Below are 23777 nucleotides of genomic sequence, written 5' to 3'. Positions count from 1 at the left end.
CCATGTGTTTTTAATGATGGTTTTAATGGCTCTGGTCCTCTGTGGAGGACATGGCTGTGCTCTTGTCTATAAACATATTCTGGTTTGCTTCCGTGGGCCCTTTGTGTCCAACTTGCTGGCTGAGCAGGTCAAGTGTGCTGTTGCCGCTCTTCTCACTGACACATTTAATGTGTGGTTTCTCCCAACATGATACTCATGTTTCTCACCCCTGTTCTGAGCCAACCCACGGGGCTGGGGTGGCGCTGGAGCTCTGCCTTTTCAATCCTTTGCCTTGCTCTGCCAAAGATGCCAGTTGTGGTATTATCAATACTTCTGTATGAGGAGCCCAGCTGCACACCTCATTTTCCATGGACCACTGGAGAGTTAGTAGCCAGCGCGGTGTTTGATCGCTACACATCCTGGATGGATTTCACCCGGTGACCGGGAGGCAATCCCCTAGGCCACTGAGCCTGTGACATTTGAAGATTGGCTGCTCAGGGTCATTGCATCAATTGTGTTGCCTTTAATTTTGTTCTTTTTTCATGAGCTTTTCTCATTCAGCTGTACAGGTAGAAGAGCCCAAACCCAGCTCAGTGTGACACTGCAATGACAAATGCCTGTCACAGTTTGTGTGCTTCATAGACACTGATGCTATCTCTGTTATGTGTTTTGTGTGTTTCAGGAAAAAAGTGCCAGTTCAAATGTAAGACTTAAATCTAATAAAGAGATCCCGGGATTAGTACATCAACCCAGAGCAAAGTAAGTTCTATTTTTTTTTTTAAATCATTATACTGCTTAGTCCTGTATTAATTTGTATCTGTGAGATTCCAAATTATTCTCTATTCCACATTTTTCACAGAGAGGGTGGTGAGGCACTGGGACAGGTTGCCCAGAGAAGCTGTGGATGCCCCATCCCTGGAAGTGTTCAAGGCCAGGCTGGATGAGGCTTGGAGCAACCTGGTCTAGTGGAAGGTGTCCCTGCCCATGGCAGGGGGGTTGGAACTAGATGGTCTCTAAGGCCCCAACCCAAACCATTCTAGGATTCTATTGCCTGGTGAAAACTAATCGGTGATTCCAGAAGCCCTAAAACCATGCGCAATTTCAATAAAATAGGTAGGGTTGCCTATATCCTGATACAAATTAGACAGCCAGGTAGTGCTTGTGCCGGCACCCTGCAGCATCCTCTCCTTTGCACAGCTGAGATGCAGGACTTAAAAATGTGTGAGATGCATCTTGCTTTGCCATATAGACATACCATACTGTGTTATTTCTCAGCTTTCCATACAAGTTACAATTAAACACGATTATATATGCCCTAGTGTTCCTAAATACTATCAGTTACGTTCCCAGGGAAGTATTTGCTAGTTCTTGGTTAGCAGCTATACTGCCTGACATTAGGAATGGTAAACTTCTTTCATTTAAAACAATCAAATTGTTTCTTAAAACGAGGGTTATTTTTTAGCTGAGAGTTTTTCCATGCTTCACTCACAGTTCTGTGCTGTACCCTGGCTGAGATCAGTGTTACATGTGCCATGAAATTAACTCCTGTGACAGAGCTGGTTATTGATATTAGTAACTCGTTTCTTATCTAAATCACCGTTGCATTTTAGTCACTAATTGGATTGCAGATAACAGATTACATGGAGCTGTATATCGGGTTCGTAACAAAGAAGTGATAAACCTTTACTCTTGGATTTTGAACAATAGCAGTAATGCTGTTCTTTATGCCCTGACTTCGGGGCTTTTACTAACTTAAACTTGCTGCATACCAAGTGTGTTGTTCACAGTTTCAAGTCTGTAAACTTCAGTAATTTCCTAATCAGCTGACATTATAATTCAGCCTCCTTTCAAATGGAAAATTTGAGTGCTTCAGATGTAATTGCAAAGAAGTTCACGGTAGGGAGGTGGATGTTAAATCACCCTTCAGCAAAGCTGTACTTCATTACTGTGGTTTGGTCTGTCCCAGCAGGGTCAGAGTTGCATTTAAGATGTTCTAACAGGAGACTACTCAGCCTGAGCCAAAAAAAGGGACGTTTCATGTGACCAGTCGTATCTCCTGGGGCATCCAAAGCAGAGGGGCTGCATGGAGCTGGGGATCTGTTCTTTCAGCAAACTCTGATTTTAAAAGTCCCCGCAGAAATCAGAATTGACCTTCATTTACCAAAAAGCCTAAAGAAGGCGTGTTGGCAGATGTTAATGTTTCTGTCGCAGTCCTGCGACAAGTCTGCGATGACAAGTCTCAGAGAGTTACAGAATGTAACATTAGGTTGTTGGGTAAAACCTCAGCTGTTTACCCAATGTACTGTTGGATTTCTGTTTATAAAGTGGCTGAAAGTGTTTGAGCTGCTAATCACCAAGTCAGCAGATATCTGCCACCATGCGCTGTTTTGTTTTAAGGTTTATCGCCTGAAACCCAGGACAGTTCCGACTGCAGTGGGGGTTGGCGTTGGGTGGAAAAGGGCTTCGTAGCTAAAAGAGCAGAAGTGACTGAATCTTACAGGACCGTTCTCGTGGAACATGTGTTACTTCGAAACAAAACATGGACTATGTACCAAATTACAATTTCATATGCAGTGGAGGGAGTCTTAAAACATTGGCTGTAAAAGTAAGGTTGTGAGGGCTCTTCCCATTTGTAGGAGGATTCAGAATTTGACATCTAGAGCCCTGGACTCTAAAACCAGTGTAGATTTTTGGGGGTCTTTGACAGAGGTCGAGGGGTTGGTCCTTCCTCCTTGCACCAGGTGCTGGTACCTTGCGTACCTTCATGGGGCTTCATCCCTGCACCCTACCCTGAGCTCACGGGCACTTCCTCAGTTTGTTCATCTTCAAAACTGACTCTGCTGGCATCTTTAACCAGAAAAGTGATCACACGTGCCCTATTAAGTACACTGAGACATGGTCACAACTCAAGAAGTAACTCAGCCTGAAGCATAAAATGAAAGTAGATCATGAAATCATAAAATGGTTTGGGTTGGAAGGGACCTTTAAATTTTATCTATTTAGAGTTACAATCTAGAGTTTCACCTCTAAATCACAGGGCAGTGATACTGTTCAGCCAAACTTTTCTGAAGATCATGGCGTGCAAGGGCTTTAAGACCTCCTGTGGGACTTTTCACGTACATGGCAACACAATACTCCTTACCCCTGCCCCCTTCCTTTTCTGAACTGAGCCTTCATATATGTCCATCATAAGCAAATCACTGTGTATGTTCATCCCGACAGCAAGTGAAGTATGAATGCTGAGCTTTGTAGGAAAGCACAGCATGTTGTTGGGCACTTGGGAAAAGTCTTCACTCATTACAGCTGAAAGGATCATGCCGAGGAAGAGGAGTCTGGGGTGGGAATTCAACAAGCTGAACCAGCTTTAACGTCAGAGAAAATCTCCAAGGGCTGTGTGTCCTTCTAACCATTTGGCATCCGGGTTAACACTGGCACCAGTCCCCTCATCCTTCCTTTTTGCATCTTTTTCAGTCCCGCATTGAGTCCCTGGCACCTTTTTTCCAGGCTCGCCATGGGCCCAGACGCTCCTCCCTGCTGTCATTCCAGAGGATGCTCCAGCTTCACCTTCCCAGTGGGATATTGTTATTTCAGGAAAGAGGCTCTCACCACCCCCTAACACAAATAAAACAGGCACACCTCAAATACTGTCTGCCATGCATCCTCATTGTTGTCTCCTCATCCTTCCCTTCACATCCGATCTTCCTGTATTTTTAGCTTGCAGGTCTCCCCTGGGGAAGGGCCTGTTGTTCTGTGCCACCATCAGCATTCTACAGACAGCAAATAAGAGTATTTTCCAGCCCTCTTCACTAATGCAAAATCATACCACTAACCCTGAGCCTCTTGGTGCTGCAGAACTAATTGAAGTGAACAATCTGCTGGGCCTGCTCAGGGAGCAGTACGGACCATCTCTGGGAGGGAAGGAGCAGCCTGGGCTTGTTGACGTTCCTGGGTGTTGAGCGCAGAGCCCAGGCGTAGCAAGGCAGGCAAACATTCCCGTGTGGGGCTTTAACCTCACACCGTAGGCGTCTCATTTTGTGGTGCTGAGCTTGGCAGTCTTGGAAGTCCTTCTGTCTCGATGCAGAGGGGACTCTCACTAGCCCAGGGAAACGTAGTGGTCCATTAAGTTTCTGCAACCTGCCTGGAAGAGGGAATAGTGTCCTCTGGATGTGCATGGGTCCTAGTTACCATCCCAAGTGTCCACACGTGTGCACACAGCTAAATGCAATAATTTTTCTGTGGGCAAACCAAAAAATGGGGGGGGGGCAAAAATAAATTGTCATTTTAGACAAGTGTCAAGTGGTTTATTTCTCACAGTGGTGAAAGCTTACAGCTGAGTCCTTCAACAACCCTGGACTGCAGCGTCAGTATTTGAAAGTGGACGAAATCTTCTCGGTACTGATACTCTTCCTTTGCTTTTCAGCATGCACATCTCTGAAAGCCAACAAGAATTCTTCAGAATGCTTGATGAAAAGATTGAAAAGGTAAGACACAACAAAGTAAACGTACATTTTCCCTCAGGGGATGGACATGCAGGTTTCCCGACTCCATGGGGAGGATAAGACCCTCTTGCAGTGCTTCATGTTTACTTGGGGAGACTTTGGTCCACGATCCCCCTTACCACTCCTTGGTTTAGATAGTTAAAGTGCAAAGAAGACCAAAAAGGTAGAAAGGTTACAGGAGATACTGGAAGGAAACCTCTGTTTTGTGGCTTGCCACGAGGGTAGCATGAATAGCGAATTAACGCAAACATTCAGGGTGTATGTGGATTACTGGATAAAGGAGAAGAGCAAAGTGAGGGTTTATGCCCTTAGTGACTTGATTTTTTCATTTAATCTCTGTGGGAAACAACTGGAATCTTAATGCCGGTAGTATCTGGGATACCCAGCTTATTTCTTGCTGAAATTCTTCAAAATAGCTCCCAGCTCCAAGGACTGTGAATAGTGTGGCTGTATGTGTGGATAACCATGCCTCAAGGCAAGAGTGAAATAATGGTGCTGGAAACGTTTCGGAGAAGAGGGCGAGTGGTTCTGTACATATCTCATTGTCTTCACAGCAGCTTTTGTGTGTTTCACAAGTCTTTTAAATGAGAATCCCAGCTTCTTGTGTGAGATAGTAGTGAATAATAGTACCACAGCATAGATGGGAAACTGAGACTTGATGAATTAAATGGGCTATTAGGATTAGGTCTGGATCTCAGCCTTTGCTTATATCTTGAGCTGATGTTCTCTCACCAATATGCTCTTCACGCTGCATATTTTGGAGTGATATATCTTACTTAATACTTGATATTAAATATTTGCTTCCCCAATTGGACTAACAGAATTTGTACTCCCAGATTTCAGTGTTATGTTGCAGGGAAATATTTACTTGGATGACTCTGAATTTCTGCCATTTTTCCCAACACTCCTGGTCTTAGCAGTTGGACTGCTACAATGGGTGAATCTCTATTTGTCCCAAGCTAAACAATTGTTACACTACGCTAAAAAAAATTAACGAAAACAAAAAGTTAGGTAAAGGAGAGGAGTTTGTGCACTCCTGAGAAGGGTGTTTCTATACCAGTATTTCACAGAAGTAAGATTTTACTTAACCTATATGCATTTAGAAGTAGAATCTCTGCATATCCATAATGTAGCTACGTCTCCTTCGAATAAGTGCATTCACCCTATAAATATTTAGATGCTTTTCCTGGACATCATCACTTTCCATAATGCCAAGCACAGAACCTCCAGTGAAATGGATTTTCCAAACATCTCTCTTGTCTACATACCAGACTAGTTATGAATTGAGGTTAGTTTTGTCTTCGGGATGTGGTTCAGAACAGTAATACCATTCGTTCACCAGCTGCCCCTTGGAGATGCAGTAGGCCGTGTCTCCGTGGTCTTCGGGCCATGCTCTCAAGTGCTTGCAGGTATTCTCTGGGGCTCCTGTACTAATTCATCTTCTAGGTCAGGGGATTGCCTCTTTAGAGGAAATACACATTTTTTTCTGTCAAAGAAAGGCAGCTCCCATACATTTCAAGCTGCTGACAGTTGATGGGGTTGCAGGAGCTAATGCACAGCTGAACCTGGGATTTGCTTTCTCTGGGGACCTCTTGTGCCTGAGGAAATGGTCTTCCTAAGAGAAGTTTTGGGGGTTTTAATTAATCTTTGCCCACAACACAGCGTTTTTCTAGGTAGCCGCCACAAGTGCCAAAAAGATTGGAAAATAGGAGGAGCTTTGTTTGATCCCTAAATAGCATTTTGAGTCCCTTCTGCAGGGAAATGGAGGACAGCAGTTTAACAGTGAAAAGAATTGTGTCACTGAGCAGCTCACCAGTTATGGCCGAAGGAGTCTGCAGAAGTGGAGGGGAATTGCCTGTGGTTGGTGAGGTCCCAAAACACACTGTGATGTTCACGTGGTAACCGTGGCCGGAAGTAGCGTTGGATTTGTAGCAGAGACATGCTGTCTGTCACTGACTCCACGGGCTATGGCTACAGAGACTCTGCACTCGGAAGCAAAACACCCCTCACCTTGTATTGAAATCCCAAGGGGTGTTAAGTCACCTAATACAGCTCTTAACGTGTGTGCTACAAATTAGTGAGGAAAAGTAAATGGGTGTTTGGGACTCAGCGAAATGATTCAGGAAGGTGAGCTGAAATAAAATTTCAGCAACCAAAGTGTGAAATGGAAAGAACACAGCCTGATGTTTCAGCAACTGAAAATACAAAGTATTTATGAATCCCGGAGATCAAAAAAAGGCTTTAATGAAATAGACTGGAGAATTTCTCTGACAGTCTGGCCCCCGTCAGTACTCAGTACGTGCCCGTGTTCCCTCGCCTTCTGCAAATGCCACCCAAAGGTAAAAACTAGAATGTCAACCCCAACACATGGAGCTTCTGTCTACCAAAAACTGGGTGTCAAAACACTGTGAGGAATTCAGAGGGAGACATCTGTTCCTATCTCTGCAGGAGTGGCTCTCCCTGCTCGGGAGAGCTGGAGCTAAACTTGCACGTATGAAACTGCTTGTAATTATGGTAATTCAATCCTTAGGGTTTGTTGGAAGGAAGAAATGCTGAAACGAAGGCTTGGCACTGAATGCTGAGATGGGACTGAGGTTTAACCTCTTGGGGTTTCACACTCCCTGAAGTTACTGTGCGGAGAGTCACGGGCTTTGCTTTGGGAGACAAAAGGGCACCTGCATGCAGAGGTCAGGGGGAAATCGGAGCAGAGGCAAGGGGACAGCTCACCTGGTGACAGCATTGTCACTGGGTTTTGAAAATTGGGCTTGCCTGAAATCATATCAGTGTATTCCAGCAGAGGATGAGCAACAGGTAATTAAGCTCAAGCAGTAATTAAGCTCCAGGAAAGAGCCCCCCTGGCGTAAATTAGAAAGACATTGGAACAGAGGTGTGAGTGATTTGCTTGACCTGAGAAATGAAGGCAGAACTATGACTTTGGAAACCCGAGAAGGAAGCAGAGAGTGACAACACATCCCTCCTATCCAGCCTCTGGATAAACCTGAGATCTGCAGCGTGATGCCCAGAGGAGGAGAAATGTGCCCCACCAGCCGCAGCTGGGACGGGGAAGGTCGCTGCACTCATCACGGTGTGATAAATCTGGGTTTGAAATACCCTCTGCGATTAAGATAGAAATGCGTCCCACTAACAGCATTCCTGTCTGCATGACACCTGGTGTTTTCTGCTGGCTGCAGGGAGAAATGGTAGCAAAATTAGGCTATTTGTACTGGTGTTGGGGCAAATAAATTAGTTACCTGGCTTCTTCTAGTCTCACAGTGGAAGGACTAATTTAGTCAGTGTATATGGAGTCACAAAGAGTCACCAGGAAACACAGACAACTTACTACCTGCAGATTCTGTAGCCTTCAGGGTTTTTTTCTTCCTACATCTCAGCTTTATTTGGACCCTGACTGCGCAGGACCGTGCACAAACTCCACCTTACCTCCTAATAAGAAATTCCATTGTTTGAACAGGATGGCTCAGAGCGGAGAGTTGATCCTGGGAGCAGGCTCCAGTCAGTAGACTTGAGGGGGGCCCTGTCCCACGCAGACTTGCATGAAATACGAAAGAAAAGCAAAACTAAAAGCTGTGATGTGTAAGATGTTGAATACTTCGCCCATTTAGCGCCTGCTAGCGAAAACATCTTGATGATGGCAGTCACAGAAAATGGTCTGAAAAATGACTGCTTTCTCTCAATCCTATGTACAGAGCAGTAAAATGATCATCAGAAATTATCTCCTTTAGGTATATATTATTACTGTAGGCTGTGGCACAGTGTGTAGGCAGCTATCTCACTGTAGGAAAAACTACCAGTGCTGAGGTATAATTGAACACTTGACAAGCAGTTTCTAGGATTATAGCTGGGGATTGTACCCCCAGAAGAGAAGCATCTCTGGCTTTGTTGTTTAAAAAAAAAACCAAAACCAAACCCAAAGCCATCCAGGTAAACTGTGCCAGAGGAAATGGTCACCGGGCCCGTCATCAGAACCTGTTTCCTACATGGCTGCAGTGTTTTTTTGAAAATAATCAAGATGCACACACACTCATGGAAAAAAAGGAGATTAAATAAGTGTCATAGCACACGAAGATGTCTTGCTATGAACGCTCACGCGTCCGGTTGATATCCAAAGACTGGAGCATCGTGTTCCCGCTGCCACAGGGGATGTCACTTTGGGTCGAGGGCTGGCATGGTCCTGGCAGGGGTTTCTCCACCCGTCTGCACACCTGGCTGCCAGAGCCAGGTTGAAGACTACCGGTTTGTTGTTGGAGATCGTGGGAGAGATGCCCCGTGGCAACTTGCTCCATCCCCTCGTTAGTGAAACTGGGCACAAAACACGGGGGTGAGACACAATGCAGCCTCTTGTATCGTATTTAAAGAGTGCTGTTAGAAATAGGGGGAGTTGCTAATGAAAACGTATGCAAGTGCAGAATTATTAGGGTAAAACTCATTAGCAAAGTGGATTGCTGTTAATGACTCTATTGATTTTTCTCCACCAAAATAAGAAACGGACAAAAATCAGCACAGTACACAATTATTTAGTGCTGCCTCCCAGCATTTTCTTCCCATCCTTTCTGCGAGAGCTGTAAACAAAACCAGATTGATGAAAAGGGTTCCCACCGCAGAGCCAGGCTAGCGTTTCCCAGCGCCGAGCAGCCCCTCTGAAAGGGGCCACTGTGTCCTGCAGGCTCTTTCAGCCATCGCAGAAGAAAGGGCTGCTTGGTGCAGCTCATTTCCCTCTCCCGGGCCGGACGGCCTCCTCTTCCTCCTCTCTTCGCCAGGGTCGCGGCACGAGGATGCTGGTGCCAAGCTGCAGAGCCGTGGCGAAAGAAGCATCTCCTTAGCTGCCTCCTCTCGGCGGCAAGGCCGCCAGCCCCACAAAAGCCTATTGAACCGGGAGGGCTTCTGCATCTGGGTGGCGTGGGGCTTTGTTTATTGGCCCGTCACCCGCAACAATGGGGAAAAGACCTCTTCCTGTGATTTTTTTTTTTCCTCTAAAGGGATATCATCAGCCATGACACATGCTGTGGTAGGGGCATCAGGATGGGAACACTTCTAGATGCAGTGAGGGGAGAGAGCAGGGGAATGAGCCCTTCTGGTTTGGGTACAAACAGCAGGAAAGGAGTGTAGGCACTTACTTTTTTTTAATGACCTTAAATTCACACACTTGTGTTAAGGCTTTTCTGTGGACATCTTTGAAAGTTGAATTTTGAAACTGCAGGAGAAGGAAGACAGGATTTCTCAGGAATTACCTGGACTTGGATGCATGTGTTCCCATTCTCATCTTCCTCAATGTAGCTCATTTACACTCTCAGCCACTAAAACATATTTTATAGCCCGTGCTATGAAGGGCTGTTAAAGGAAGACCCATATATTCCTGTTGTTAGCCATCTGCTCTGTGCCTGTGGCTCCCACGGACGTGGGAGCCTGCTCCCCTGGGACAGGTTTTGGCCAGCAATCCTGCACCTTCATTTTCCAGCCACGATGCTGCTCTATTTGGAGGGGTTGGCACTTTCTCCGATTTCTTCTTTTCCTTCCCGACACGCACCTGCTCCCAAAATAAACCCCACCATCACTTTGGTCTGCACTCGGATACTACCAGGGCTCCTTTGCTCACGCTGTGGAGCTCATCCCCTGTGCGCCACTTCACCTGGTCAGTATTTTGGGGTCATTTCTTCAGAAGACCTCAGGGGCTTTGCAGGCTGTTAGCTCACTGTTTTGAGTGAGGTTTTGCCCAGCCCCACCAGGATTATTCCCGACCTCGAGCTCAAAGGCCTCTCCCTGGGGCAGGTACAGCCACCCACGGTACCATCTCCACCAGCATCTATCCAACATCCTCTGAAAAATACAGGGGGTCAAAAATTTACGATTTTAAGTATTTTGCTGGTTTTGGGCCATGGTACTTAGCGGGACCAAAGCAGCCTTTGTTCTCTGCTGGTGGGGAGACGAAGAGCTCTCCTGCCTTTCTGTCCAAGGGGCACAAAGGAGAGACCCCTGCGTGGCAGATGGACAGTGCAGTGGGGCAGGCAGTGTTATTCTTTCTCTCATCTATCTGAGGAACACTGGCCTTGTTATTACTGATAAAAATTCAATTAGGGAATAAGCTTTAGACAAAAGCTTTTGTCTGAAAGAAAAAAAAGGAGTTGTAACTTTTTTTGCTTCTTTGTAATATCGTTTCTCACCCTCCTGCTCTTTTTAGGAGGATAAATGCCCACTTTGTGCATTTACTCAAGGAGACTTCACTTAGCATGACCCCTCCTTCAAGAAGATGATAAAGCATCTGCTTAATTTTGCTCATGAGCTGCTCCGGGGCTGAAATGCCATTTCCCTTGTGCTTAAAGACTTGTATGTCATTAGCCCCGCTGAACTGGGCCGGGACGCTTCTGACCTTGCTGGGCTGAGCCCCACACACTTCGTGTTTGTGCTGGAAGCAGCGTGCACGTGTTGGCGTGGGTCTTGTGCACGTGTTGGCGTGGGTCTTGTGCCCGTGTTGGCGTGGGTCTTTGCAGCGTAGCTAGGGCAGTGCGTATAGGAAAGGCGGGAGGGGTGCAGGATACATGCAAAATGGGGTGTTTGCTGTCATGGACGCTTCCCGCCCCTGACAGAATAAGCTAAACCTGCCAGAGCAGGGTGGTCCTGCAGGTTGTATCACATGGTCTGTTACCACAGGTTGGGCATCGAACGAGCGGGCCGGGGTCGCGGGTCTGTGATGGGCTGGGCAGGTGGGAGAGCTGCGTGTCAGCGTGCAGAGGCTGGCGGGAAGCTGGGGACGACGGCAGCACCCTGCCCACCAGCGACCGAGGGCTGCGGCCTTGAAGGCCGCCTCCGAGACACTGACATATCTCCATCCCCACCGGCATGAAGGTGAAAATGAAAGAGTCTGGCGGCAGCAGGCTGGCTCTCGGCAGCCTTCAGGCAGTGGGTGAGAGGTGGTATTTCCACGCCGCAGCAAGGACTTCTCCAGTGCATTGCTTTTTAAGCCGTTTCTTGGCGTCCTTTTGAGGGGTAGTGCTCTTGGTTGCCACAGAGTAAACCCAGAAGCAGAAGAACAGCAGGTGGAATGGGAGGGAAAAAATGCAAGATGGCTTTCTCCTGTGTTTTGGGTCCATTTGAGCCTTTCATAGCACTGATGGCCACTGGTGCAGAGTGCAGTGGGGAATGATGGGCCACGGGGCTCCCTCTTGAGCAAGGAGGCCAGGAAACCAGGTAAAGGAATCACCTGGAAATGCTCTGAGCCTCAGTCGTCATTCACTCCTGGGGGCTTTCACAGCTCTGAAGCATGTTGGACAAAGTCTTCATCGCCACCAGCTTAGTCTCGTGGTTTTGTCCAAATGCGCTGCGGTCCCTGGCCTGGAGAAAACCATTGGATTTGGACTTTGCTGCCAAGCGTTTTGGCATTCCTTCTTTCTCAGTCAAATCTTTACTGTAAAAAATTTTGTTTTTCTTTTTTCTTTCTTTCCGGGTCAGTGATTGCTGTATTGGAATTAGGGCTGATTAGTCTCTTGGTTTGGTTTTTCTTAACGTGCTAAGAAAGCCCTTTTACTGATAGTAAATTGGGCCATAGAGAGCTGTTAAAGTGCTGCACATCCCTGGGTTTGACCCTCCAGCAAAGCAAGCTCTGCCATCCCAGCATCATCAGTGAGGTTTTAATTGCAGAGGCATTCTGGAGCCTTTGGTCCTGATGTGCACCCCAGCTGTGCAACCCAAATGAACAGATTGCCGCATCAAGAAACGTCTCTCCCTTTTTTTATTTTCTCCCCTGCCTTCTCCCTTTCCAGGCAGGACAGTGACCGGCTTTGCTCTGTGGGCAACCTTGAGTAAGCAGAGCTTCACCCGCGTTACCACTGCCGAGTTGGTCTCTGCTTGAAGGGTGTTGCTGATCTTTTACACCTTATTGCAGGTCTGAGACTCTTGTGTTTCTCCTTTTCTTTGCCAGCCCTTTGCTCTGCTCTCGGGATTCTCCATGCAAACCCTCGGGTGATAGACCCGGCACACAGCAACAACGGGAATAGTCCAGAGGCTGAGAGTTTCGTTATGGCGTTTGAGGCACTGGTCTTAGGCTGGATATCTTGGGTGGTTTGTGTGTTGAAAAGCTCAGCTCCAGCTGTTCCTGTGTAGAAAACAAGTACAGTGGGTCCTGTTGGGTCCTCTTCTTGCTGCTTTGCTAGAAACAGGTTCTCCAGACCTTCCTGAGGGTAATACCTAGATAGACACTGCTGCAAGTCCTGTGTTTGGGATGGGATGGAAGGCTAAGATGACTGCTCCATAAGCTGTCCTGGTTTGGTGAGCTTTAGCCCGTTTTCCCCCATTGTGCAAGTGTCATTTCAACACAAATAGTATGTTTTGCTCTCAGGTTAAACTCTTGCTGAGGTTCTCGGATGAGCTGTTCTTGTTCACAGCAGCTGACTTGCGTTGCTCTTAGGGTTATGTGCTTCACTGTTTCTGCCTCGGGGATTGTGTTTTTGCAGCGGATCTAGGAGATTGTATCCACAAAGGTGTATCTTTACATTAAATAGTTTTGTAAATCGGTTTATTGGACCCGCCTGGAATTCAGTATAAGGGATGACATTTCTGAGATTAACAGTGACAGAAAGGGAGCGGTTTCCTAGCCTGGCTTCACGCAAGCCCTCCAGAAATGGTTGGAGACGTTGTTCTAACTCCATTCCCTAATTTTCAGGTTTCCGCCCAGCACTGGACTTATATCTCCTGAGTTTAGAGAACCGAAATGTGTTATCAGCACCTACTTGGTGTAGGGTGTTCCTGTCTTCAGGCAGGCATTTACAAACTGTCCGGCTTTTCTCCTTACAGGGTCGTGACTATTGTTCAGAAGAGGAGGATGTCACATAGTGCCAATTCTGCCCCTCACCCCAGGAGTACTACTGTGTAAATAGATGACAACCCAGTCGAGACCTTTTGGAAGTCTTCTAGAGCGAACAGCACTACATACCAGAAGAAGATCATTTCCACATTATATGCTCCATTCAGTTACAGTGTTTCTTAATGAACAGATGAGAAATATTGCTAAGAACTCCTAAGGAACTGTTTTTGTTGCTGCTAGTTAAAACTTGTTGCAACTTCTCACTTTTTTCTGTGTCCAGATATGCAGCAAACCCTTACAGTTAATCCAAAAGACGTTGTTGATTTTATTGAGGCTTCTGGCCTGTTTTCTATCAGATGAGGTAGTGTTATACAAAGCTTCCATGAGTGAACATTCGGGCACCTAAGCAACACCCTTAAGCTGACGGTCAGTCCGCGTTCGGGCCGGAGTGCTTACTAGCGCTGGTGATTTCAGGCTTTGGAGATGGGATGTTTTTGCCATGGCGGGCCTTGTTTCTCTGCTGCGAAGAAGCTGAGAAACTCTTATCCATTAAAAGCATGTTGTCACTGAAATACTGGAAGTGATGCAGGAGCAGGAATTTGTATTTTAAGAGGAAAAGGAGTTTCATTTAATAGGCATCTTAATCAAGGACTAAGCTTGCAGTATTGGCTTTGCTGAGCACGAATGGGAGTGTGATCACAATCATTTTGAATCTCTTTTTTTCTAAGAAAATAAACATTTTACTGTTTTTATGTACTCTCGTCTTTCACCATTCCTCCGACGCAATGTTTTCAGAGTCTGGGGAGAAGGAAGGCAAACCTACCCTCCGCGCTGATGGGCCTGTGGATGTAATCTTTTAAAGCAGCTCTGTGCCAACTCGGGGTATCTGTTGCGTGTCTGTAGAGTTTTATTTTTCCATATTATATGGAGAGGATATTACTTTCTCAAAAGCAGATGTAATATTTTTAACAAATGCTGTCATGAGTAAAAAAAAATAATGCAAAAGGAAAAGAAAGAAAAACAGCACACCTTTTGTATTTATTATTTCAAAGGAAGCTGTTACCCATGCCAGTATTTCTTCCTGCCTTGGCACCATGTGAGGGCCAGGTTTGCAGTGCATCCCACAGAGGAGCTTTGTCAGGAGGTGGGTTTCTGCGTTGTATTGATTTTGTTGCTCTGATGTGTGTGGGGTAGACCAGGAGGTTGCATTAACTCTTTGCTAATGTGGCCAGCACTTGAGTGGGGCGCTGAGCCCAAAGCCCAGTAACGTTGGCTGTTTTTCACGGGACCTTCGAAAAATCAAACCCCTTTAAGGGTTTCAGGTTCCTCAGAAATCCCCTGTGACTTCTGAAAATCTCAAGGAATTTCTTGACCAAAGAGATTGCCTCCAGTGGTCACTCTGAGTGGGTTGGGCAGCCCACGCCAGAAGATTTTGTTCCCTGACAGTGTACCCTATCCAGAATATGTCCATAAAACCTCAATTTCCTCATGCTTCCTTCCCTGCCTGGGATTTTCCTTTGGCTTTTGGGAGGCAGATGGGGCAGTGGGAAGGGAGGAGTCACTCCTGCGCTCCTCCATGCAGGGCTGGGTGTCAGCACCGGCAGCAAGGCAGCTTTCCGAGCAGCGTTTGAGGCTGCAGTGTCAAGCTGTGTTCTTAAGGCGGGAGCTATTTCTGAGTGCTACAACCTGCTCGGTGCCCCGGTCTCCTCTCCACCTCGAGTCGAGGGGTTGCTCTGTTGCAGGATTGGGACAACGCAAGCGCTACCCCGCTTCAAGAGCTTTCCATACAGCAGCAGGGTCTTCTCTGGCGGGTTTCACTGTGTACATCTTCACCCTGTTACAGGTCCAAAATTGCCAGCAGATTCTGATTTGCCTAAACCCTTGCTACGTTTTGGAAGCTGTTTTGACCACGCGGCTCCTCCCGAGCATCCCAACCTCCTTGGAGATGAGGTTTCACCGCCTTCCTCCCGTCGCGTCATCTTTCTTATGGCTGTTGGCATCTCCCAGTGCTGGATCTGCTAGGAATTCCGCAAGGTGATCGTGCTGTCCTCTTGCATACGGTCTTTTTTCCGTAATCTGTGTCCACTCTCAAGCAGGTAGCCGTGCTAAGGGTAGTCAAGAGACTGCACGTTTCCGTTATTTAAACACTTTAATTCATAAAGACTCCTGGGGGTTGATCCCACAAATCCTTCTCGCAGAAGTGCTTCGGAAAGCTTTTGCAAGCGGCTGGAGAGGGATGGAGTTGCGTCCGCGCTTTCGAAACGTGGTTCGTTTCTTAGACGCCGGGCATCTCACGTGTGCATCTCCCCAGGCGAGCAAACCCTGTGTAACAGACACCTCGTGTTCCTCCAGTGCACCAGCCTCACGTCACGTGCGGTTTCCTTCAGCCACCTGGTGGTTTTGGGTTTTTTTCTGTTTTTCCTTGGGGGCGCTGATGGCACTAGAGGCTTTGATGGAAGCTTTGTGAGAGAGGAGAGGCAATTCCCGTTTTCCCTGGACACCCCAGTACTGGGCAGCAAGTGCTTTAGTCTCCTGTGTGAGGTACAACCTGCCCGATGCACCTGCTGCTGCCAGTGCTGGTGAATCCCCGCTGCTTGTGGAGGCATGAGGAGGGGCAGGAGGTTTGGGGAGGGTCAGTAGTTGTCTTCGGAGTTGACGTGCTCCAGGATTGCTTCTGGTGGGATTGGGGTGAGGGTCAACAGACCCTTCTGCAAGAAACAAGGGCAGAATTGAGTTCTGGGGCAGGGAGGATTTGCCTGTTCGTACCGAGTCAGCAAACCCTTGGACACGGGATGTCTGGTGACAGTCAGGGTGTGCCAGGCAGAACACAGGGGCTTCCTCATGGTTTTCAGTTGACTCAGCTTCTTGGGCAGGCAGGAGACTTGCTCCTGGGGATATGGAAAAGCAAAGCTCAGCGCCAGTCACTTGTTAAAAGGAGAAACAAAACGGAGCAGATAGATACCTTTTGTTACTGAATGTCTGAAGCGTATGAAATATGGTTTCTAAGCACTTCAGGCTTGGGGTTGATGCCCTTCTCCCCACACCTCAGCGGCTGAGCGCCGTCTGCTTCGCTTCTTGGCGCAGGATAACCATCTCCTCCGGCCTTGAGCAGCACCCTGCCGCAAAGACACGGCCAAGGCGAGTGCAGGGACCTGGCTGCAGCCGCGCAGCTTGTGGGAAAGGCACAGGACCAGCCAAGGCTTGCTGTGGGAAGTTGCACATGCCCCAGGCAGTCCCACGACGTCGCTCAGGTGAACGTTGCTTTTAACCTGCTTCATTACTTCTACCTTGGCGGAGTCCTAGCAAATTCTGTTAAAAGTCTGAATATAACAGCAGCTGAGGAGCTGTAACAATCTAATCAGATTAGAGTAGCCTAAAACGCGTCTCTCCTTGAAGGCGTACCTCCACGTCACCCAACTCTGCTCGAGTATATTCAGCGGGGTGGGAAGAGAAGGAAAAATGCTTATACCTGATGTGCTGAGCTTAATTTTAAATGGGGTTTTTTCAAGGTTTCTTTAAAAGAAATGTCAAGAAAACGTCTCTTTAGGAGGCTGATGCATTATTTAATAAGCTCCAAGTCATATTCTGGGATCTTGGAAAAAAAAATATGGTGAATGGGTTTTGTGATCAACCTCATGCCCTGGATGTGCTTTTTCCCTCCTCTGAAGCCCTTCGAGCTGCGACCAGTTATTCCTCCTCGGAGCCTGTCTCAAGCAGCAACCTCAGGCAAGAGCGAGGAGAGGAGCTGGGGCTGGGCAGAGCTGACCAGGAGGCTGGTGGCCAGCCCCAGAGCTGGCCTTGCCCGGCGGCTGGTGGGTGCAGAAGCCTCCCAAATACCCCACCCGAGAGACCCGGATCCGAAGGGACCCCTCCAACAGCTGGATGGATGCTCCGTCCCAGGCGGGCCCAGAGCCGACGGACCCATCAAAGTCACGCCGCATCGCTGTGTCGTCATTGTCCTTCGTCAGGGCTTGCTGGGGGCTGTCAAGGTGGAACGCCGGGGCGGTTTGGGCAGTCTGATGGCTGCTCGCAGGACGGATTCGACTGGAAAAGGAATTCCTGAGAAAAAAAAAACACCCAACTGTTTATTAGCTTTCTGACACCATTTTGTCTCCATCGCTCGTCACTAGAGACAGGGACACATTTTGTCTAGTTTCCTGAGGTTTTGGCAGTGTCTCCTTCTGCTCCTGCCTGTCTCCATACTGTAGCTATTGCATCAGGCAGTGCTTTGACCTAAAAAGATGATGCCTTTATTTTCTTAATTATTGCAAGTTTCTCTTCACCTGTGCCCCCTCCCAAACGCTTCCACCCTCCACACAGCATCCAGCGCTCCAAGGGGGAAGGTCTGGTCATGGTGGGCAGGAGGAGGCAGAGGCTTCATCTTCCTGCCCGAAAGGTGTGCGTTAGGACCGTTTTCTGATGCGCGTGGGTCAGGACTGCGCAGGGTCAAGGAGGAGCTGGCTCTTCTCTCTGCCACTCCGGTTTGATTCTGGTTTGACAGCATCTGTTGGCAGTTGGCTGTTTCTGGGAAGGGGAAACCCTGCTCCAATCCTTGATGACAAGACATTGCTCTGCCTCGACATCATCACCCTGTAACCAGGAGCCGTGTTTGACACCCCCAGGCGTGTCTTGAGTCACAGGAGTCGGCAACGAAATTAGATTAAAGAAACCCAACCCCATATTGGTGCTTTTTTCATCTCAAAGGGCTGTGGATCACCGTTCAGATGCTGACACTTGTACTTTTCTGCCTCGGGACCCCTGGCAGATGTTCTGGGCCAGGCCTCTGCCTGCGATACAGGGGACAGGGACTGGTTTCTCTCTGGTGCCGGGACTTACAGAAAACCCTGGAGGGAATTGAGCAAAGCCACAGCTGCCCCTCTGGGGAAGGTGGGCAGTGCCCCCTTGGCAGGAGCCGGGCTTGCATGGTTGTATGGACTCGCTGAGCTACGGCAGGATTTGCCATGATTTCCACATGAATTAAGCTTTGTAGGATCTGCTGGAGAGCGTAGATTGACAAACTCTGGGCCTCTCTGAAATGTTGTGGATATTCTTACTTCATCACAAAGAACTGGGCAGGGCATTAGAAGCTCTCTGGGCTTTTGCTGGTGTGGTTAGTGGGGTTTGGGACGTTGTCTTGGCAACGTTCAGCAAATGCCCTTTCCTCCGAGTATTCCTCCTCACCTCTGTTTGGACTTACTTACCTTTTAAAAATATGCCAGGACTGACCAATGCAGGGTCCACTTGGACACCCCACGAAGGACTCGTGTCTGGTGCTGCTGGGGGACATGTAGCTGTTACAGCGTCGAGGGTGAAGAGCAGCCTGGAAACCCTGTGGGCAGACAGAGGATGGACATGCAGATACGTACAACAGAGGAACCAGCCTGCAGACCTTGGCCAAAACACCCTTGAAAAGGATCATCCAAAGTAGCCGGTTAATTATCCAACTACTAATACTGCTGTTTCCTGGCTCGCACAAACCTTTCTCTGATACCCGGTCCTCAGCCCCAAAAGTTACCCTCCAAAACTTAACATTAATTTCTTCCTCTGCTTTCAGTCAGAGATGGGCTTTTTGCTGTGTCTCTCTGCTGGGACCCAGAAGATGCAGCTTTCCACCCTCCCCTGCGTGAGCCCTTCATGGCCATGGGTGAGCCACGCCGCACCTGGGTCAGCTTACTGCGCCTCTCCACCCCCCTGCGCACCCCAGGATCCTGGCTTTCCGAATCCTGGCTGCACAGGTGAAGTTTCCAGGCCGCGAACGCCCTCATCCCATCGACCCCGCACACGCTGGGACCGCTCTGACCTTGCCTGCAGCCGGCGGAGTTGTGCGTGACGCTGCCACGAGAGGCGGCGGCCGTGGTGTGAGAGAGAGGAGGCGGCGACGGGCGATGCTGCATGACTGGGTTGCAGCCTGACTTTTATCTGCTGCAGGAGAGCCCAGCTGACGGCTGGCACTGCCCAGGGAGCACCACACGTACTTTAAAATCTGAATTATGAGACAGGAGCGAATGCGTAAATGAAGCACCAGAGAGACGTGTTCAAGCTCTGAAGATGTTTCCGTTGTCATACGAAAATTAGACTGAAGGTACATCTCAGTTCTCGGCTATTTCAGTTTTAACAAGTTTATGAAACAGTAATTACCCATCACTTTGATTTTGGAGTTACTGATGACTCGACTCCAGGCCGGCTTGGCTGACACGCCAGACCTTCAGCATCGGAGAGGCGTTCAGCTGGGTGACGTCTGCATCCACCAAGGAGCGAATTTCAAACCAGCTTTGAACAAAAGAGGGTGATTTCCAGTGGCTGTTGGCATTTCTGCCCCACCAACAGCTTGGCAGGTGACAGTCCCTGATGCCACGTAGGCTCCATGTCCTACATGCGTGTTGTGCTCACAACGTGTCTCACCACACCGGCCGTTTCCCCCTCGTTTGCTAAACCCAGACCAAACCTCAGCTCTGATGGGCCATGAGATGCCTTCCCCTCCCCAGCACGGGGGTAACCTGCCGCTCCGCTGCTGATGTATCTGCCGGCGCTTGCTCAGCGGAACGAGAAGCAAGTGATTTCTTCCCTCTCGGAACGACCCGCTTCCTCCCTGCTGCTCTGCCATCCCAGAGGGTTTCCGGTCAGATCCAGAGACCTGAGCTTCTCTTTCGAGCCTTGTTCATAGCGGCAGCCTCACCGTAAGGTCTGTTAGCGGGAGGCGCTGCCCTGAGGGGGTGTAAGCGCGATGCCGGGCTGGAGCCTGGCACCCTGCTCACCCGGAGCGGGAGCAACAAGCATCCTCCATCACTGCAGACTTTCCTTGCCGCCCCGAGGCTTCAAGGTGCGAGGTGAATAGAAAATCTGTTCCCCTCGCGTGTATATATATTAAAAAAATAATTAAATTTGGAGATAAAAAGTTCTTCAGTGCGATTGCTGTGAGAAACTAGAAAGCTACGTGTGGGAACTGAGTGATATTCTTGGATTTTTGGCATTCTGCTTTTGTGTCTATTAATAATCCCCCGGAGTGAGTCATATGGAGATGCATTTATTCACTGAGTCGGAGAGAGCTGCTACCCAAAATAGCAGCTATGTAATTTTTTATGATGCTATAACGCCAGCGCGGCGAAGATCGACATCACTTAGCAGAGATGCTGCCTGCCTGGCAGTCGGCTGAACCGTGTCAAGCCCTAAAGCAAATGTGGAGAGCCACGTGCCCGGTTACATAAAACAGCCGTGAAGCCGGCGTGTGTCGGAAGTGCCTTTTTGCCCTTTCCTGCTCATCTTTCTCCTTTTTTTCCCTTGCGACTTTTTAAGCCGTTCTTGTTAATTTTCTTAAACCGGCGTGCGAGGAGCGCTGGGAGGTGGAAACGGCTTTTGCTGGGGAGGGGAGGGTCACGTACGTCTCCAACGATCGACGCCGGCTGATTACCACCTGCGAGGAGAGGTCCGTGGGGAAAGCCGACGTTGCATCCAGTTCAGCACATCCAGTCCTCCCTCACTCATCGTCTCTTCTCAACCACGTGTGCGCTCCCCCAGCTCCGCACTTCCCCGGGGCAAAGCTCTGAGCATCCCCCTCAGCCAGGGCTCGCGCCCAAAGCCCAGCAACTCCTTCCCATCCCGGCGCTCGCAGCCCCCGGCAGTGCCGGCCGGAGGAGGAGGGAGCAGAGAAATGCTCTGGAAGGGTGTTGCAAGGAAGGGGGAAACTGGTTTGCTGCGTCTCTTCTCATTCTCTGCCCTGCACTGCTGCCATCAGGTCTGTTCCGGTGTCGCAGCCGGTGGGGTGCCCAAGCCGTCCCGGGTGGCTCCCCGAAAGCCCTTGGGGTACCTGCTGGTACCCCGCACACTCTCGGGGCTCAGCTTTGGCTTAGACACCCCCGCTGGGACCAGCCCCAGTGTCACGCCGGCGTGCCCTCGCCAAGGCATTAACAAAGACGAGCGGGGGTCGAGTAGCTTGGGTGAACCTTCCCAGGCAAACGGTGCCTTACAGAGACCGTTCCGGTTACCTTTTTATGCAGCACTCCGGAAGGAAATGGGAATCCTGCCACCGGCAGCGTCGGGCTGATGCGAATGGTGGGTCTTGGGACAAGCGGCAGCTGAGGATGGATTTGGGGAGTGCTGCTGAAGTCCTCCAGCTCCGGGTGACCTAACGAGAAAGGGGAAAGGCAAAAATGGAGTAAGAGCCCACCGATACCACTATCGGCATAAAGTAACCGGCAAGGGATGGTTCAGTCGGAGGCGTGATGTACCGAGGCCTCCCTTCACCCTTTGGCCAGCCGCGTAACGAGTGTCCCTGGGGAGCAGGAGTGTCAGGAATATGTTCAGAGCCAGAAATAAATAACTATTCCTGATTTCATGTTCTAAAGGGTTACAGAGAGGGGCAGGGCTGGGAGGCACCCTGGCTGCTAGTTTTGCGTAAGGTCTTTGCCTTTTCAGAAGCAAACGAGAGCGCGACTCCTTGTTGTGCTGGGGAACATCTGGCATCACGGCTGGCAAGGAGGTGGACATGAACACGCAAAGAGAAACCCAGATCTCTGAGGACTGGAGGAGGCTCTTGCTAAGGTGATTCCTGTCAGACAGTTTTTCCCCTTTCTGCCCTCAATGAAAAGTAACGCAATTTGCGGAGGGTTTGCACCAACATCTCTCCGGTTACCCCAGGGCTGACTTGGCTGCTCCAACCTCCCAAGTGCCCACCCACCATCCGTGAGGCCCCAGCAGCCAAGAGGGCAACGGGATAAGCCCTCCCGTGCCCAGTCCCTGGTTTCCCGTGGTGAGCCCGTTGCCTGCCCGAGAGGCCCAGGGTTTGGTGTGTCCTCTGAGCGGGCACGTCCCACCCGCCCGCAGGGACAGCCCCCTGGGCCACCCACGGCCGCGGGCTGGGTGCAGGGGATGAACAGCTCCGCCTGCTTCGTGGGCATCAGTTCACCGCTTGGAAAGGGACAGGAACAAGCCAGGGAGGTAGGGATGGGGCATCCCTGCAGGAAGGGCAGCGCGGAGGGGAGGCCACAACGCTTCTGAAAGGAGGTGGGAAAACAGGAAGGGACGCAGGCACGAAGGGCTGCCCTGTCGCACCGGAGGTGTTACTCTTCAAAGGTTTGGTCTAACACCCCGGCCCACCCCCAGCTCAGCCCTCGCCTGAGTCCAAGGAGACAGCCCAGGGCAGCTCAGCACCTCTCAGCGCATCCGTCCGCTCGTACCAGCGCTCCCTGTTCTACCTCCGTCTCTTTGCCTGTTGCCTCCTGGTGATCCATTCCTTCAACCTTCCCTGCAAAGCCCCGTGTCAGCGCTGGGCTCCCGAGACCATCTCTCCCTTCCCGGCTGAGTCACGCCGCCCTGCGGGGTTCACTCCCCCCGGGAACACCTGCTGCTCCCAGAGCAGCGCGAAGGACACGCATGGCACCTTTCCAAGGGGGGTTCTACATCCCACCGACCAAAACGCTTTCTGAGCATCCCAGCTCAAAGACCTTCCGAGGGATGAGGAAGGTGCCTTTGCCTCACAGTACTCCAGCCCCTCAAGCCCCGACGCTCCTTTAGCAGGAAGAGGAAGCTCAGCACTTGCCTGGCGAGGCTGGCAGCGCCTGCTACTTGGTGAGCAGCGGGAGCACTGCTGGGCGCTTGAGCAGGGACTTCAGGGCTCCCGCATCTTTCATTTTCTCAAGAGGAACTTCCATGGAGAAGCTCATAGGAACTCACCCACATACCAGGACGGCTGCTAACGGAGGAAAGATGATGGACACTTACCCAATTCAGCCCAAGAGGCCTGCTTCCAGTAGAAATGGGGAAAAAAAGAGCCCAGGATGAGAAGTCACACTTCAAATGAACTTGAGGATCTGCATTCCCACTGCAGGAAGGGATTTAAAAAAAAAAAAAAGAAACTACAGCTTCAAGTCCTGGAACGAGAGGTTGAAACAGTCCACTCGGAGCAGGCTGCCAAGAGCCTTCCCAGCCATTTTATGCTGAAACAGCATTGTTGTGATTATACACATTATCTGTTTGGCCACCCTCACCGTGACAGGTTTTCCCTTCATAGAATCACAGAATGGTTTGAGTTGGAAGGGACCTTAAAGACCATCCAGTTCCAACCCCCCTGCCACGGGCAGGGACACCTTGCACTAGACCAGGTTGCTCCAAGCCTCATCCAGCCTGGCCTTGAACCCTTCCAGGGATGGGGCATCCACAGCTTCTCTGGGAAACCTGGGCCAGTGCCTCCCCATCCTCTCTGGGAAGAATTTCTTCCTGATATCCAATCTAAACCTCCCCACTTTCAATTTAAACCCATTCCCCCTTGTCCTGTCACTACAGGCCCTTGTAAAAAGTCCCCCCCAGCTTCCTTGTAGCCCCTTCAGGCACCGGAAGGTGCTATAAGGTCGCCCCGGAGCCTTCTCTTCTCCAGGCTGAACAAGCCCAACTCTCTCAGCCTGTCCCCACAGCAGAGGGGCTCCAGCCCTCTGAGCATCTTCCTTCAGGATTTCGTGTTCTGCCCCACAGCAGCTGCCTTCACCCACAGCCAA

At 49.7% G+C, this 23777-nt stretch overlaps 1 protein-coding gene across 1 annotated transcript in view; it reads left to right on the top strand.

The window, feature by feature from the left end:
* Positions 1–14046, top strand: part of LOC104512912 (chromosome unknown open reading frame, human C1orf21) — a 22438-nt gene extending 8392 nt beyond the window's left edge. The window contains exons 2-4 of the mRNA XM_010156092.1: positions 662–738; positions 4400–4460; positions 13281–14046. Coding sequence (XP_010154394.1) covers positions 662–738; positions 4400–4460; positions 13281–13319 — 177 coding nt within the window. The 3' untranslated portion in view covers positions 13320–14046. The remainder of the gene's footprint in view (positions 1–661; positions 739–4399; positions 4461–13280) is intronic.
* Positions 14047–23777: the final 9731 nt, after the last annotated feature.

This window comes from Eurypyga helias, unplaced genomic scaffold, assembly GCF_000690775.1.
Source record: "Eurypyga helias isolate BGI_N326 unplaced genomic scaffold, ASM69077v1 scaffold3957, whole genome shotgun sequence".
NCBI classification, from domain to species: domain Eukaryota; kingdom Metazoa; phylum Chordata; class Aves; order Eurypygiformes; family Eurypygidae; genus Eurypyga; species Eurypyga helias.
The sequence above is the reverse complement of the archived record's forward strand: the minus strand, read 5'-3'. Positions and strand labels throughout refer to the sequence as shown.